The 16,129-nt window shown below is 54.3% G+C and overlaps 1 protein-coding gene across 3 annotated transcripts; it reads left to right on the top strand.

Moving 5' to 3' along the window:
• Window positions 1–245: 245 nt before the first annotated feature.
• GMEB2 (glucocorticoid modulatory element binding protein 2) lies at window positions 246–15,669 on the top strand. Of its 3 annotated transcripts, none has more exons than XM_080627947.1 (10): window positions 246–335; window positions 3,066–3,210; window positions 6,740–6,837; window positions 7,568–7,695; window positions 9,240–9,343; window positions 10,634–10,791; window positions 12,340–12,411; window positions 12,956–13,093; window positions 13,631–13,753; window positions 13,861–15,669. In XM_080627947.1, the coding sequence occupies exons 2-10, from the start codon at window positions 3,080–3,082 to the stop codon at window positions 14,505–14,507; spliced, it is 1,599 nt and encodes a 532-aa protein (XP_080484073.1). In that variant the 5' UTR covers window positions 246–335; window positions 3,066–3,079; the 3' UTR covers window positions 14,508–15,669. The 3 variants fall into 3 exon arrangements, with proteins under 3 accessions (XP_080484073.1, XP_080484074.1, XP_080484075.1); XM_080627948.1 differs by lacking the exon at window positions 246–335 and adding an exon at window positions 1,548–1,608; XM_080627949.1 differs by lacking the exons at window positions 246–335; window positions 3,066–3,210 and having other exon boundaries at window positions 6,807–6,837; window positions 7,573–7,695.
• The last annotated feature ends 460 nt before the right edge of the window (window positions 15,670–16,129 follow it).

The raw sequence follows: 16,129 nt of genomic DNA on the forward strand, positions 1-16,129 counted from the left end.
CAAAGCCCCCAGGCACGGGTACCCCCCCTCGGCAGCGTACACCGTGGCCCCGTCCGCGCGCATGCGCACGGCGCCGGCCCGGTACCTATTTCACAGCCAGCGCGGGCCTCGGCGCCCCCGCCAAATAAGTCCCGGGAGCCGGGCCGGGCCGTGCGCATGCGCAGGGGGGCCGAGAGTCGCGCTCGGCGGAGCCCCGCTTCCCTCCCCCCCCACCCCCCCTTCCCCTCACACCCCAACCCCGCCGCCCTCCCTCCCTCCCCTGCCCGCACCCACCGCTCAGCCCGAGCGGCCGCCGCCGGAGCCGGCAACGGGGCCCGCGGGACTCCGGCCTCAAGGTAAGCGCTGGGCCTTGGCACCGCCCGCCGCGGGGCCTCCGTACGCGCCGTCCGGCCGCCGGGTCCCTGCGGAGCGTCAGGACGTTACGGCAGCGGCAGGAGACGACGGCGGCAGCGCCCGGCCGCCCCCCCCCTCCCCTCTCCTCCCCTCCTCCTCCTCCTCCTCCTCCTCCTCCCTCCCGCGCTCCCGGCGCTGCCAGCGTGAGCGCGCCCACGCGCACACCCCCCCCGCACCCCTGTTCTTCCCCCCCCCCCCCCCCCCCCGCCTGCCTCGCGACCGGCGCCGCCACCGGGAGCGCGCGCGCCGACCCGCCGGGGGGGGGGGGGGGGGGGAACACACCGTGTCCGGCCCTTACGGCACCGAGCGGGGCGCCCCGAGATTATTCCTCCCCCCACCCCCCCGTGCACCCCCGGTCTGTGCATCCCCCCCCGTGTGGTTTCATTTCCCCTCGTGCACCCCGGTCTGGGCGCCCCCCCTGTGCACACCCCTGTGCATCCCATAGCCCCCCCTCCGCACCCCCGTGCACTCTCTCGCAACCCCTTGTGTCTTCGTTGCACCCTCGTACCCCCTCCCCAACCTTCCTGTGCACTCCCTGCACCCCAGTGGAGCCCCCTCACCATGTAGCTCCCTCCCCATGCACCCCGTTCTGCACGCAGCCTGCATCCCTTCTCCCCATCCATCCCCTTCTTGTGATTCCCCATGCAGCCATGGCTCCCCCGCTCTGTGCGCTCCTCCACTGACAGTGCACCCCAAAATCCCTCATCTTTTCCCCCCCACCTCACCCCAAGTGTCTCCTGCAGCCGCTGAGCCTTGCTCAGCACCACCCGATGTGCACCGGGGGGGATGCAGAGCCCTGGGTGAGCTTGGTGCTCCCTGCCCTGCTCCCCCTCCCTGCACCCCACTGCTGGTCATTGCTGCTGTTCTCAGCCCGGTTTCAGTCCATCCTGCAGTGGTTCCTGCCTGGAGGCATGTGAGTGCTTGGGCAGTTGAAGCCTTCCCATGGTGCTGGTGGGATGTATGGAGCATCGCGAAACGAGGCACCAGGATAGAGGCCATTGTGGGTGATGCTATGGCTGCAGGAAGGGTTTTATCCCAAAAGGAAAGATGGATGTAGAGATGGAGCAGGAAGGAAAATCACAGTACTTGAACCATGCCATCCATTGCATCGTTCACAACTGCAGCACTCAGCACAGGCTTTTATCCCGATGCAGGGAGCAAGGGTACTGGGAGCAGCTTGTGCCCTACAGCCTGCCCGGTCCTGCAGTGGTTCAGGTGCTGGTCTGTAGCAAATCCTCTGGTTTCTCTCACCTTGCCTTCAGTCCAGCTTGTTCCTTGCTCCTGCAAACAGTCAAGCTCTTTAGCTTTGCCTTTAGCTTGGTTGGGATACACCCTGTGGCCTCCATGGAGGAAATAATCTTGTGGGTCAGGCTGGAGGCTCTGCAGGACAGGAACTGTGTTACAAAGTCACATCAGACACGTCGGGGCCCTGCATGGCTCTGATGATGGCTGGGGAGGGTGGTGGGAGCCAAAGGACTCTGTGTGTGGATGGCCAGACCTGGTCACGGGGACCACTTGATGAGCTGAAGGCTCCCGGTCTCTGTCGGGGCTGCACTGGTGCTGTGGGTGCAATGGGAGATGTTTTGGGGTCACCTACCTCTCCATACCTGAGCATGCGTGTGCTCTCCGGTGTGAGGGGGTAATGCAGGCATAGTTCCCTCATGGAACAGGGCTGAAGATCCCATCAGAAGCTGATCTGCAAAGTTTTATGGCTCTAAGTACTGAATTTTATGCTAATTTTATTGTGCTATCCTCATGATGTTAACAACAGCAAGGGTGTTTGGAGGGTGCTTACACACACATGTGTTCCTGAAGGATATTTATTTCCCTTTCTGCCCGCTCCTATTGTTTAAATGGCTTAAAACCTGCTTTCCATTCCAGAGTTACCTGAAATCCCTGGGGAAGCAGGCCCGGGGGTGAGCTGGCAGCAGAGGCGGGCGATGGCATTCCCGAGCACCAGGGCTTCCCTGCGTGTCGCGCTGTGCTCTGGGTGCGGAGGCTGCAGCAGTGGGGATGGAGCACAACCATGAACACAGGAAGGTGCATGGCTCCTCGTGCCTGCAGTCAACCAGGATTTGGGGTTTCCCCCCAGGTTCTTCTTGCACATGAAGTTTAGGATGTGCAGGGTTTCAGGCACTGAAATCTAGTGCTGGTTTATCACACCTTGATTTAGTTTTCAGGTGTCACGTTGTGTTGCAGGCTTGAAGTGCTGTTTGAGTTTAAATCTTTTTGTATGTGTGACTTTGGAGGAGGGGACAGTCCCCATTTCTGCCATGGAGGAGGCAGTGATGAGCTCCTGAAACCCTTCCAAGGCAGTTTGGAATACATTTGGAAGCACACCTTCAAACTGAGTGTCTTCAGAGAGCTTCTGGTGAAGGCCGGGACCAGTTTTTTGCTTCACATCTGCTCCCATACTTTGTCCCTCACCACCTGTGGTCCCTTACTGTGCCCATCACCCTCACCCAGCCTGCAGAGCGGGTGCTGGATTACAAGCCTCCTGTCATCCCTCCTCTTGGGATGGAGCAGTTGGAGATTTGCTAATCCCTTCTCTTTCAGAGTGCAGATTCCATGCAGCCTCCTCTCCCCTTGCTCCCACCACATTGATGGTCCTTTCATGACTGATCGTAGCAGGGAGACCTCTTGACATGTGGCTTCCCTTCATGTTTCCACAGGCAGAGACCTCGTGATGGCAACTCCAGATGTCAGTGTTCACATGGAGGAGGTGGTGGTGGTGACAACACCCGACGGTGCGGTGGATGGAGGTGGCGTAGAGGAGGTGAAGACGGTGCTGGTCACCACCAACCTGTCCCAGCACGGGTAAGAGACATGGCTGGTGTTCACCGAGGTGATGGGCTGGGAACCCTCCCACCCTGGTTGTACTGAGCAGGGCTGGGTGTGTTTAATCCCCTGCTCCTTACTCCTGCATCACTTCTCACAGCAGGGACCTCAGTGGTGCCTGGGCAGTCTCTGATTCCTTGTTAGGTTCTCATTGATGCTCTTTGGATGGTGGGGATGAAAGGCTCCACTCCTCACTGCCTGCCCCATGGTAACTTCCTTAGCTCCCTCAGTGGAGAGGCAGCCACATGTGAAACTTGGGATGTGGCTTTGGATGCAGAATGGTTTCTGGTTTTAATGTGGCTCTGAGCCTTTGCAGACCCATGTGCAGGGGTGTGGTGTTGTCCAGGAACACAGAGGCTGGCTCAAGCAGTTTGGTTTCCTTTCTCTCTTATTTCCCCTTCTGTTTTTCTTTGGAAACCTTTTCTCCTCGTCTCCTGGATGCCCCCTGGGTGGTTGGGAGCCATTCAGCTCTACACAGTGGAGAGAGGATGAATCTTATTTAGTTGCAGCAGAGTGGAGTATATCTTAGCAGGCTCTAAGAGATTCCCTGGGTTTTTTCCGTGCATCTCTGGAGAAGGGCTGGTGGGCAGGCTACTTGCTCCTCCATGCTCCAGGGCAGTAGCAGGTTGATGGGAATGACATGGATCTTGGGCTCATGAAGCAAAACCTGCCCAACTCCTGTTGTGCCAGCTGCTGGGACTCCCCTCACAAAGCAGGGCTGTGGGGCTGGTGGGGGGCAGCAGGGGCCACCAATGGCTTCTCCATAGCCTTAGCGGACAGCAGCACTGCCTCATTCTCCCTCTGTTTCCTCTTTGCAGCCCCAGCTGGTGTAAGAAAAGTGGCTGCAAGCACAGGCTGGGATTCCTCGGCTTTGGCTCAGTCTCTGCTCACATGGGCAGAGGGCTTTCAACTTGTCTTATGTGGTACTTAGAAACCAAGCTCAGCTTGGGGGCTGCCTCTTCCTTTCTAGTGCTCCTTTGGGTATGGCTTTGCTGTTTAAAAAAAGAGATTATGCAACTGATGGTGAAGAGCTTAATTAGTTCATGTGTTCTGAAGATTGACTGGAAAAGGCAGAGGGGAGTGGGAAAACAGTAACAACCAGCAAGAAGCTTTTCTCTCTCATCTGCGATTGGAAGGGATCTGTCCTTGAGGCTCTGATGAGGTGCTTGTGTTCCTGATCAGCATTCCCAGTGCAGGTTTCTGGTGGAGGCTTTGTTTTCTCTCTCAAGGTTCCAGGCAAGGCAGGAGTGGAGGAGACAGGGGACAAGCCCACTGCTTTATCAGCACACATTCTCTTCTCTTCCATCTGGCTGATGGATCCTCCCGGGGAGGAAGATGAGAGCCATCCTCCCCTGGCTTCGTCATGGCAACCAGCAAAGGCAGGACCAGCTTGGTGGGATGCACTGCTGGGGCCTGGGAGGTGTTTGAGTCTTCTTCTCTTCCATCTGCCTCAGTCTGTCCCTCTGGAATGGGATGAGGGAAGCAGGGTGGAGAAACTCACCCTTCTTTTGTGGTTTTCTCTTCCCATCCAATTACATCTCCATAGCAGACACAGGTTGCTTTTCATACAAGCTGTAGAAGCTTGTTTCTCTCTGGAGGATGGGGTGGTACATGTGGGCTGGGTTATTTATCCCAATCCAGTCATGCCTTTTGATTACTTTTTGGAGTGGTGTAAATGCAATGGAATCCTGGAGGAAGCTCCATTTCAGGTGCTGACTTTCTGCTGGGGTTTTTCTTCTGGATAAGTCAGTGGAGGCTTTTTATCTGGTGGGAAATCAGAGTCATGGAGTGCTGGGCTTTGCACATCAGATGTGGCTGCTGCCTCTTGGCACCCTGCTGAAGTGGAATTGCTGGCTTTTCTCCAAATGCACTTGGAGAAATGCAAGACCCATGCAGCAAACTGATGAAGAAAACCCAGGTTACAGTTCTTCTCTTTTTCTCATGTCAGATTGCTACCTCTAACACTCACCCACGTACAAATGCCCATCACCTTTCCCTCCTTGGGGTCTGTGTGTTTGGGCAGGGGCAGTGTGATGTCCCACTGGGCCTTTCCTCCACAGCTGAGGCTGCCTTTAGCTCTCCTTCTCTGAAGCAGCATCTCCTGAGTTACTCACCCAGGGAGGCTGAGCTCTGCCCACACCAATGCCCTTATCTGGGTGCTGCTCCTCACCAGGTACCGGCTCTGCAACTGGCAAGGGAAGGGTGCTTTGAAGCTGCAGTTCCACCCTAGCTGTGTGTTAGGAGGCCAGCATAGAAAAACCAGTTGCTCCTGAATTTGCTTGTCCCTGTGGCACCATGGGTGGGGAGTGTGGTTGCCAGTGAGTCACTAGGTCCAATCTTTCAGTTCACATGGTACCAAACCAGGGTAAGTTTCAGGTTTGTTTTCTCCTTACAGTCTTCTTTAGGAAGTTTATTTGCTGAAGTATGTGAAGAGTTAACTGTTGCTTTCTCCACCACCCTTGCAGGACAAACTTGCTATGGTAATTGGACATCTTCCATAGCAAAACCAAATCTTAAAACAGATCAGGAATGATCCCTGCTGAGAGCTGGCTGTGAGGCACAGATTGGATCATATGGGTATCAGCATGGGATACCTTCCACTAGAACAGCTTGCACCAAATGCTTATCCAACCTGGCCTTGAACACTGCCAGGGATGGGGCAGCCACAGCTTCTCTGGGCACCCTGTGCCAGCGCCTCAGCACCCTCACAGGGAAGAGCTTCTGCCTAAGAGCTCATCTCAGTCTCCCCTCTGGCAGGTTAAAGCCATTCCCCTTGTCCTGTCCCTACAGGCCCTTGTCCAAAGCCCCTCTCCAGGTTTCCTGCAGCCCCTTTAGGCACTGGAGCTGCTCTAAGGTCTCCCCTTAAGGAGCCTTCTCTTCTCCAGGCTGAACCAGCCCAGCTCTAATAGTCACTTACTAGTTACTAATGCATCGAGTGTACCGGGTGTACCGAGTTGAAAGAAGCTCAAAGGCTGGATCATGAAGTTCTATAGCTCACATTATCTCTGCTCTTGGATCTGCTGGTTTAGGGTTTGTCAAACTCCTTTGTAGTGTGTTTGCAACTCTTTGAGGTTCTGCTCTGGAAGCATCCCGTGTACCAGGGGATTGAGCCAGTCCATTGCCCTGGCAGCAGCAGCATGTTTCACACATGTTTGTCCTGGGGAAATCTTCTCAAGCAAAGCTGCCAGGGGCTGGCAGCCACTTCTGAGCAAGGGGCTGTGCTGACAGCATCCCTCCACAGCAGCTCCTGCTGCACTGGAGGCAGCTCACTGGGGCTGGGATTAAAAGGGAGGAGAGGCAGAGCCAGCCGGGCTGCTGGCAGCGGTCGTGCTGTGGGGCTCTTCATCTCTGTATGGAAAACTGGAGCTGAGCCTCCCAAAACCAGAGGTGACTTCAAGCTCATGGGAAAATGCAGTGTGAGTGGCTCGGAGCAGTGTCTCCATGGGGCACTGATGTGAGGGTGGCATTTCCATGTGGCTTAATTCTGCTTCTCTGGCTCTCTTACCAGTGGTGACATAAATGAAGACACATTGGAGACTGAAAATGCAGCTGCTGCAGCTGCTGCCGCCTTTACAGCCTCCACGCATCTGAAGGAAGCAGTTCTAGGTAGGTGCAGCCCCTGATGTAGCCCCTTGGTTGAGCTGTGCCAGCTCCACCACCCCAGCGTGGCACAACCCTGTGCTGGTGCTGCTAGTAGGGTCCAGTAGCTGGGGGTGGTCTCTTGGGGTATCAGGGATGCTCTCCCCAGCACCCAAGGGAGCCCAGGAAGGGCAGGGGCTGGGTGGCAAGAGCTGGCAGCTGCTGGCTGGGCTGCTGCTGCCCTCTCCTGGTGTAGGATGAGTCCCTGAGCCTGGCTGTTGTTGCTGGCTCCTGCACATCTAGTTCATGGTGGGGACCTCAGCTTTGCAGCAAACTCACTGGCTTTGCTTACCAGTGAAAGTGAATTTAGTGAGCAAAGGTTGTGGCCAGCTGGGCTGGAGTTGACTTGAAACAGTTTAAAACCAAGGGTGACTTTGTAAGTACCCAAACAGCCAATCCTTTTGTTAAGAACTGATCTTTTTTCCAGCCCTGGCTGCTGATTTCTCACATTTCCCAGGCTCAGCTGCAGCCAAATCCACCTGGGCTGTTTTGCCTGAGAAATGGGAGTGCTTTGGTAGCCAAGTGCAAGTGAGTGGTGGCCACAAACCCCATCGCCCCCCACCATGCGCTGACTACACATGTGGTTTTTAATGCTAGCTTTAAAACTGCTTTATCACTGCATGTGTTGGGTGGTGAATCAGGGGCTGTGGCTCATGTTTCGTTTTAATCTGTCCTGTCCGCTGTTCCCTGTGAGAAGTGAAGATGGCTGAAGATGAGGACAGTTTGGAGGCAGAGATTGTTTACCCCATCACCTGCGGGGACAGCAAAGCCAACCTCATCTGGAGAAAGTTTGTGTGCCCAGGGATCAATGTGAAGTGTGTGCAGGTGAGAATGAAACCTCCCGGTGCTGGATTGGTGCCTTCGCTTGCCTGTGTTGCCAGCTCACCTGACTTGTCCTGGTTTTGATGAGCTTTGGTAATCTGCTTCACATCACAGCCGTACTGTGGTGGGAAAGGAGGAAGTTTTGGTACTGTGGGACCTGATACTTGTCTCTTCAGCCCAGTTGAGCAGTCCTGGCTGGAGAGATGCAGCTTCAATTTAACTGCATTATTGGAAAGACTGGGAAGTTTGGGCACTTCCATTGTCTGCTCAGTTTGAAAGTTGAGGAGTTTATAGGTAGAGGGCCAAGCGAACAGCTTCTGCTGTGCCCTGGATAACTCATGGTTAAAATTTGCATGAATTCAAGAACATACCATGAGTGAGGCATTGCTGGCATTTGTACATGAGCTAAACAATACCCTGCTGAGGGAGTGTCTCTTCTGTGCTCTGTTGCAAAAGGGCTTTCCAAAGGTCCTTGCCATACGTAAGAAAGATGGTCTTTTCCATCCCCGAGGCAGAGGACAAGTCCTGCTGCAGTTAATGCTGCTGCTGCCTAAAATCACTCTTCTCTCTGCACTGAAACCCATATACGTGTTCAGAGAAGCAGTTTCTCGTGTACTAATGATGAGTAAGCTCCATGCTGGTCAACATAACCATTGAAAAGAGGAGGCCTGGTCTTGGGAAATCCTTTGAGATGGGCTTTAAAGCAGCTCTTTAGAGGACTGCCTGCTTCTTCCCAGTGTTGAACCCTTTTAAGATTCAGCTGGACAGGCTGCTGGGCCATCTAGTTAAGATCATGCTTTGCCAAGAAGCTTGGACCAGATGATCCTTGAGGTCCCTTCCAACGGGGTGTTGTATGATTCTGCAGGTTGCCTTTAGGGCAGCACATGGGTTCAGGCACAGCTGGGTGTGTAGGGCAATAAAAGGAGGGGGAAGAGCTGGCTGCTGGTACAGTGTGTGCCAACTTGCTGCAGCTGGTTTTCGGTGGAAGTGGGTGTGAGCTGTGAGAGAGGCCAGAGGTTTTCCTGATAGAGATGGTCGTGTGAGGTAGCAGGAGGCCAAAGACCACTTGGGCTCCTCCTTCCTTCTCTTATGTGAGGTGTAGAGTGTTCCTGGACTGAGATGTCACCAGCGACAGCCTGAGTTTCATTGTGAGCCTGCTTATGAGTGGAGCATGGGCAGGTCACTGCTGTTCATGGCAGTTTGCACAAGCTATGGGGTGTTTTTCCTGCCTGGGCTTGGTCATGCAGCAAATTCCTCTGCTCCACACCCTCCCAAAGCCTTAGCTTTGAGCAGCTGTTCACTAACCATCCATGAAAACAATATTTGGCTTTAATAATGTTCTCTAAGGTGGGGAAGTGTGCGTCAGCCATCTGGTTTGGTGGTATTCCTTAAACAGCACGTGGAGGCTGTGATGTGGCTGCACCCTACTGAGCTGAGCACCAGGAAATGCCATCGGGGCATCACGAGCTGTAGACTCGTGCTCGCAGGGCAGCACTTTGGCTGGTTGATGGCTTGTCACACTGATGTTGCACTTCTGCCCTTTGCAGTTTGACGATCACCTCATTAGTCCCAAGGAGTTTGTCCACTTGGCGGGCAAGTCTACCCTGAAGGATTGGAAGCGGGCGATTCGGATGAATGGGATCATGCTCCGGTTTGTATCCACAGAGGAGCAGTGGAGGCTTCTTCTTCCTGGGGGATAATGGTGGGCTAGAACAGAGCCTTTGGCACGGTTGTTTTGCTGCTGAGGGAGCAAATGCACCACTGGATGTTTGTCCTAATAACAGCCTGGCCCCAAGTGTGGTCTGTCCAACGGCTTTCCTTTATCCTTGTGCCTACTGCCTAGGGAATAGTTTGGGGTAAGAAACATTTCCCCAGTCCTTTTAGGACTTGAACCACATTGAGTGCCCAGCTGGCATAAAACCACTGAAGATTTTAATGGCCTCTGGTGGTTAGGCTCTGCTGTCTACAGGTTCTACGTGTCACCCATCAAAAGGAAGTCCGTCGGTCATCCACTAACACTCCCATTGTAGCATGTCTGCTTCATGTTGCTTCCTTTTTTTTCTGCACCAAGGAATTACTTAAAGCTTATTTATGCAAGCATTGCTCTTCTCTAGTCTTAACTACAGTGATTTAATTCCTCTATGGTCTTCATGAGCACCAGCCTGAGACTGTGGTTTAATTAAAGTCTGGCTCTGCCTGCAGGCAGGATACAAAAGCATCACCTCTTTCCCTGGGAGTTGCTGGTGGGTTTGCACTCATCTCACAGGGTGACATTGCCTTCGCCTTCATTCTTCTGCTTCAATGCAGGCGTCTCCCATATTCCTTCTAAGCAGCTTTTGCTCCACGTAGATTTTGCATAATAGGCTTATGCATGCTTTGGCAAGGCAGGTCTTTCAAGGGAAGAGCTTCATGAGGAATGTGTGGAGGCAAACCCATGAGAGCAAATCTTGGGAAGCTCAGGTTGCTGTTGGCTGGCAAAGCCTGGGGATGCTTTGGAGACAACACGCTTACTGGGAAGATGTCATACATCAATGTCGCAACCTCCTCTGCTTAAGCTGAGAGGCCTTATTTGAGCTTATAAATAGGGTTATGCCCCATCTATTTATGAGGTGTAGAGTCAAAAAGGGAAGGAGGAGACTTGGTGCTGTCTCATCCTGAGCTGAGACTTCAGGCACCCTTCTGCTGGAAGCTGCAGGTGTGCACGGGGAGAAGGTGCTGGTGGAACCAGTCTGGGACCTTCTTTTCTTCATCCCTCAACAAGCCAGGAGCTCACCAGTCCCAGCAAGGGAAATTCACTCTGTTGCCTCTGCCTGCTCTCCTGGCTTTTGCTTTTCATCTGGAACTTGGAGAAGTTCGGGGGTGAAGGCTGCCAGGAGCTGCATCTCGGAGCTCTCTGCTCCTGCTGATGTGCCTGTCCCTGTGCTTGCTCCCTGTCTTTCAGGAAGATCATGGACTCAGGAGAGCTGGATTTCTACCAGCACACAAAGGTCTGTTCCAACACGTGTCGGAGCACCAAAATCGACCTGACTGGAGCCAGGGTGTCCTTGACCAGCCAGACATCGACTGAGTACATCCCTCTCACTCCCGCCTCTGCGGATGGTACGTCCAGCCATTCCTCACCCCCAAAACGGGGGCATTGAAGCGCTAAAGCACAAAAATGCTGCCTAACCAACTGCCCATACTGTTGCCTCTTTCTGGCTTTGTGGGTTGTTTCATCCTCTGCTTCCTCTCCCTGCTCTGTTGCAGGATTCCCCATAGCAGAGCTGTTGCTAGAGCATCTCGGCAGAGATGCAGTAACTCACCTAGTTGCTCTGTAACACTGCATGATCCGAAGAGCTGTCCTGCCTTACCCCTAACTCTGTAACTGAAGCAGAAGACTGCAGTTAATCTGTAAGAGAACAATAGTGGTTGCTCGATGAAGTTCCCTTCTTTCCTTGGAACTCTGTCCGTAGGGCTCATCCCGGGAAGCAGGGATCAGCTTGACTTTCCTGCCATGCAGGGTGCCAGAGCAGGAGTCCCTCCTCCTTCCAGCAGTAACTTGACTTCTGGAACAGTTCAGAGGTTTTCATTTAAGGCTCCGTGCCTGCTTTGTCTGATGAGAGATTAAAGAGAACTAGGGGATACAATAGAGTCTTATTTCAATCTACACTCATCTATGCAGTTCATAAAACTGGATTTAAATGCTGTTGTGGCTGCGCAGCTGTACACCTAAATTTAATTTTACCTATAATTACAGGCAGCTTTATTATTGGAAAGCTTTCTGATTTCTAAGAGCTTCTACGTTTCTTAACTCCTATTGCTTCTGAGCCCCCAAGGGGCCCCACACCTCATGCTCCTGATGGTGTCTGGGAAGAGAGCAAGGACAGAGTGAGCCTCTTGGGACCACGGCCCGGGGTTGTGGTGGGAATGCTGGTGCTGATGCATGATGCAGCCTGTCCAAGCTTCCTGTTAGACATGGACATCTGTTTGCTAAAGGAGAGGTGCTTCCCAGGCTGCTGGGCTGTGCTGGAATAACCAGAGCCCTGAAGGCTGCAGGATAAAGGAGCAGAGTAATTGGGTTTAATGGCAGTGGCTGAGCATTAAACTCTCTCTGTGCAGCACTGTGGGTCTCTGGCCACATTCCCATTCATCCCACTTCTGCCACGGCTTGAATGACGCTGGTTCCCTTGGCTCTATGGTAACAAAATCCCTGAGATTTGGCAGAGCTGGAGGGAGGGAGCCCCCCCCTGAATGCCATGGGGGGATGCTCTCCCCTTCCAGGATATAGAAACCCTCCAGACATCCCAGTCCCACAAACTGAGTGGAGAAAAAAGGATAGCCAAAAGGAATGAAGAGTCTAAATCTGTTTGACTTTTGCCCTAAGCAGTTCTTATGTGTGTGCAGGGAACAGGAGGGAAGTGCTGCTCGTGGGCATGTGTTCTTGTGCAAGGGCTGCAGAAGTAACCCCTGGGGTGGAAAAAATAACTAGTGCTGGCACAGCAACCATGCACGTCTCATTCAGCTCCGAGAGCTCTGGTCAAACAGAAATGAAAAGGAGAAGTCACAGGAGTGAGAGAGGGAATGCTTCCCTTGGAAAGAGCCTGTGAAACACACAGGAAAATCAGGATTTGGGGTTTTTTTCTTCTCTTCTTTTGCTATTGGTTGCAGTGAATGGATCCCCAGCTACGATTACCATAGAAACATGTGAGGATGCCAGCGACTGGAGCACCAGCATTGGAGGTACTGCTTGGGATCTGCTGGGCTCAGCACTGCAGAGGATGGAGGAGATGTAGGGAAAGAGGGAAACAGCAGGGATGAGGTGCAGGATTCCTCTTGCTGGAGCAGCTCTGCTTGAGGATCCACTGGGATTGTCTGGTTGCTGCTTACGGGCACATACTGCTGTGTTATATCCTGCCTGTGTGAGGTGTGACTGCGGCATTGTCTTGGGATGAAGGTGTTCCTCAGCACTAAGATGTCAAAGCAAAGGCTTGGTGTGGCTTTAGGGGAAAAACAAAATGAAATCAGAGGAGTCATAAAATCCTTCTTGCTGCTCTGGTGCTCTCTGAGCACTTCTTATAGCATCAGTGTCCTCTTTGTGTGTGCCAGAGGATGGGCAAAGCAGGTCCTTTTCCAGCTGCCCCTCCTTGGGCTTTGCCCCAGTACCCTGTGCCTGCAGCCAAGCAGGTCTTCACCCTTAGTGGGGCCAGAAAGGGGGCCCAGAGCAGATCACTGTTAAAACCCCTATGAGGATTTTGAGGTTCTCCCTTGCTTTCTCTTTCTCCAGATGACACCTTTGCTTTCTGGCGAGGCCTGAAGGACACGGGTCTGCTGGAAGAAGTGATCCAGGAGTTCCAGCAGGAGCTGATGGAGACCATGAAGGGCTTGCAGCAGCGAGCACAGGATCCACCACTGCAGCTTGGTGGTAAGGGCCTGGGCATGGCCCAGGGTCATTTCAGGATAGGGGCCAGGGGGTTTTTCTCCTCTGGGGTATCTGGTGGCACTGCAGGGACATGGTTTTCATCATAAGTAAATCCTACTTCTGGCTGCTCCCCAGGCAGGCTCTTGGCTGCACTCGGGGGTGCTTCAGGTGGCCTCAATTCTCCAATTCCCTGTGCCTGGGGATTCCAGTCTGCTGGCTCTGGGTCTGGACAAGGGCTTGGCTTGGGAGCTGAGGTGGAATTTAAGCCTTTAGAATAATGATGCAGCAACCAGCTCCTGTGCCAGCAGATTCCTTGTCAGCCCTGCTAAGCAGGAGAGGACTGTTTATACTCCAGTGACCTCTTGCACTTTCTCATGACTTCTCCTGTCCTCTCCTCTTCCCCAGCCTCTTGTGTTACCCTCCATCAGCTTTTGGCTGTCTCAGTTGAATGTCTTCACTGTCATGTGGCTTTTTACCAAGCTGGAACTAATTTGCTTGGGGAATTTTGCTTCACTCCAAGGTCTCTGTCTTGTTTTTAAGATGCCATTTTACTCAACAACGTAGTCCAGAACTTTGGGATGCTGGATCTGGTCAAGAAGGTCCTGGCCAGCCACAAGTGTCAGATGGATCGCTCGAGGGAGCAGTACACACGGGATTTAGCAGGTAAGTGCAAGGGCATGGGGGTCATGTTAAACCTGGTGCATGGTAAACCAGCCGTGGTGGGACTGGCATTGCCATATCCCTGCTGCTGATCCCTCTTCCCTCTGCAGCTCTGGAGCAGCAGTGTGACGAGCACCGCAAGCGAGCGAAGGAGCTGAAGCACAAAGCACAGCATCTCAACAATGTCCTGATGACCCTCACACCCGTCTCTGTCCCCGCGCCTTTAAAACGTCCCAGGCTGACCAGGGCCACCTCCGGACCTGCTGCCATCACCTCCCAGGTGCTGTCGCAGCCGGCACAGCTCACTGTCACCCCCGGCGTGCCCGTCTCCCAGCTCGCCAACCTCCCTCTCAGCAAGGTGGTCTCAACCCTCCAACCCCCGGTGCTGGGGAAGAGCCCGGCCCAGCCTCCTGCCACCAGCTCCCCAGCCTCCCCGCTGCTGGGGGGATACACGGTGCTGGCCTCTGCTGGCTCCACCTTCCCGGGCACGGTGGAGATCCACCCGGACGCTTCCAACCTGACGGTGCTGAGCACGGCCGCCGTGCAGGACGGCAGCACGGTTGTGAAGGTGGTGAGCCCCTTCCAGCTGCTCACGCTGCCGGGACTCGGCACAACCATCCAGAACGTGACTCAAATGGCTCCCAGCGGGAGCACGGTCGTGACTGTCCCCTCCGGTGCCACCGAGGCCACCGGGGATGAACACGCCGCCGCCACCATCGAGGTGACCGCAGTGGCTGATGAGGCGGAGCAGAAGTGAAGGGGGGATGTGCCTGGAGGGACGCTGGCCGTGCTCTGGGTGGAATTTGCCTTCTCTCTGGCTGCGCTGTGGGACGAGGAGCGGTGTAACAAGGGGCAGGGGTTAAGGAGACTCAGAGCGGCTCAACATCGGTAACCAGGGGCAGGTCAGAGGGAAGGAGAGGGAGGAAAGATGCCTGGAGAAGGGAAAGGTGGAAGTGCCCTGTTTGGAGGAGAGAAAAGAAACAAAAAGCTTACTTTTGTATAAAGCTTTCCTCCCCTGTTCTGTTGTGATAGTTATTCTGCTCTGGCTCGTCAGCCCTGCCTCATCTGCAGGCGGATCTGGAGCAGTGTCCATTGAGGAGCAGGGATGCAGGGCAGGGAGAAGGAGGTAGCGGAAGGAGCAGCAGATGAAGCACTGAGCAGGCACCGATCTGGCTGCTGTGGACTGATGGGAGTCAGGGAAATGCTGCTTCCATCCCGAAGGGCTGCAGGGAGGAAGAGGGGACGCCGGGAGCGGGTTGTCCATCGGGAGCAGGAAGAGGCTGTGCATGGCAGCACGGGCACAAGCCCCAGGAGCTTGGCTTCTGCGTGTGACGCTGGCTTGGGGTGGCAGGAACAAGTAGGAGCTTGTGATGGTGGTCACGATGCGTTGCCCAGCTCTGCTGGGGGAAGGAAGGAGGGAAACCCAGAGAGCCGGAGGAGCTGTAACTTGTGAGGATTTAGGGTCTCTTTCTTGTTTTCTCTAAAAAAATCCATTCGTGGGGATTTTTTTATGCAAACAGCAATTTTTAAGGAAAGCCCTTTGTGAAGGATGTGCTGGGAGATGGAGACGTTGGATGTGTGGAGCTGAGCTCAACAGCACTGCAAGGACCTTGCACTTATGGGTGCAGGATCAGGCTGGTCCCCAGCATCTTGTTGGGGTGCCTCATCCCATGGGAGCCAGGTGCTGCTGTTCCCTCCCTGCTGGATTTGAGCAGCTATTCTGGAGCGGGGTGGTCCATCCCCCAGGACTCCTTCGACCCTTTACTCGCTGCGTGTCTCATGGCCCTGGGCAAGGGCCCACGTGTGGCTGCAGCGATGCTCACGCTGCCTCTGGCGGGCAGGAGTCGGGTGCTGGATGCGCTGGGGTCTCTGCCCGCCCGCTCTGGCAGCAGCAGCAGCAGTGATGAGAGGTCGCTTCGGTGAGCTAATAAATATTTTTCTGAGAGAGTGTTGCTGGTTTTGTGTGTTCTTGGGCCTGGCTGTGGCAGGCAGGGCTGCAATGGGGGCATAGGACAGGACAGAACGCACTGGGAATGCACGTGTTACTGTCCACGTGTGTGCAAGGGTGCTCCGGATCCTTTGGGGGATGCCCTAAATCCTTTGAGGGCACATTGTGATGCTCTTGTGTGTCTGGGGTGTTTAAGGAGTGTCTGGGTCGGGATGCATTGCTGTGTTTGGGGGGGTTGTTAGCCATAAGGGGTGGGGTTTGGGTCTGAAGCTGGCTTGGTGATGCACTGGGAGGAATGGAATTTGGGGGGAAAAAGCCTGGGTTTGTTACAGGAAGACAAGAGCAGAGTTTGCGTTAGGAGAGGATGATTCTGTTGGAAGAAAAACCCGTTGGCACCGGTACAGACCCTGACAAACATGAATTTAGGTGAT

The sequence above is a fragment of the Psittacula echo genome, assembly GCF_963264785.1.
Source record: "Psittacula echo genome assembly, chromosome: 12".
NCBI lineage: Eukaryota > Metazoa > Chordata > Aves > Psittaciformes > Psittacidae > Psittacula > Psittacula echo.

Excerpts from the sequence above, each read along its gene's own strand:
- GMEB2 (XM_080627947.1), top strand. The coding sequence starts at position 3,080 with ATGGCAACTCCAGATGTCAGTGTTCACATGGAGGAGGTGGTGGTGGTG. Across the intron at positions 9,344-10,633 it reads ATGAATGGGATCATGCTCCG|GAAGATCATGGACTCAGGAG; the intron begins GTTTGTATCCAC and ends CCTGTCTTTCAG. Across the intron at positions 12,412-12,955 it reads CTGGAGCACCAGCATTGGAG|ATGACACCTTTGCTTTCTGG; the intron begins GTACTGCTTGGG and ends CTCTTTCTCCAG.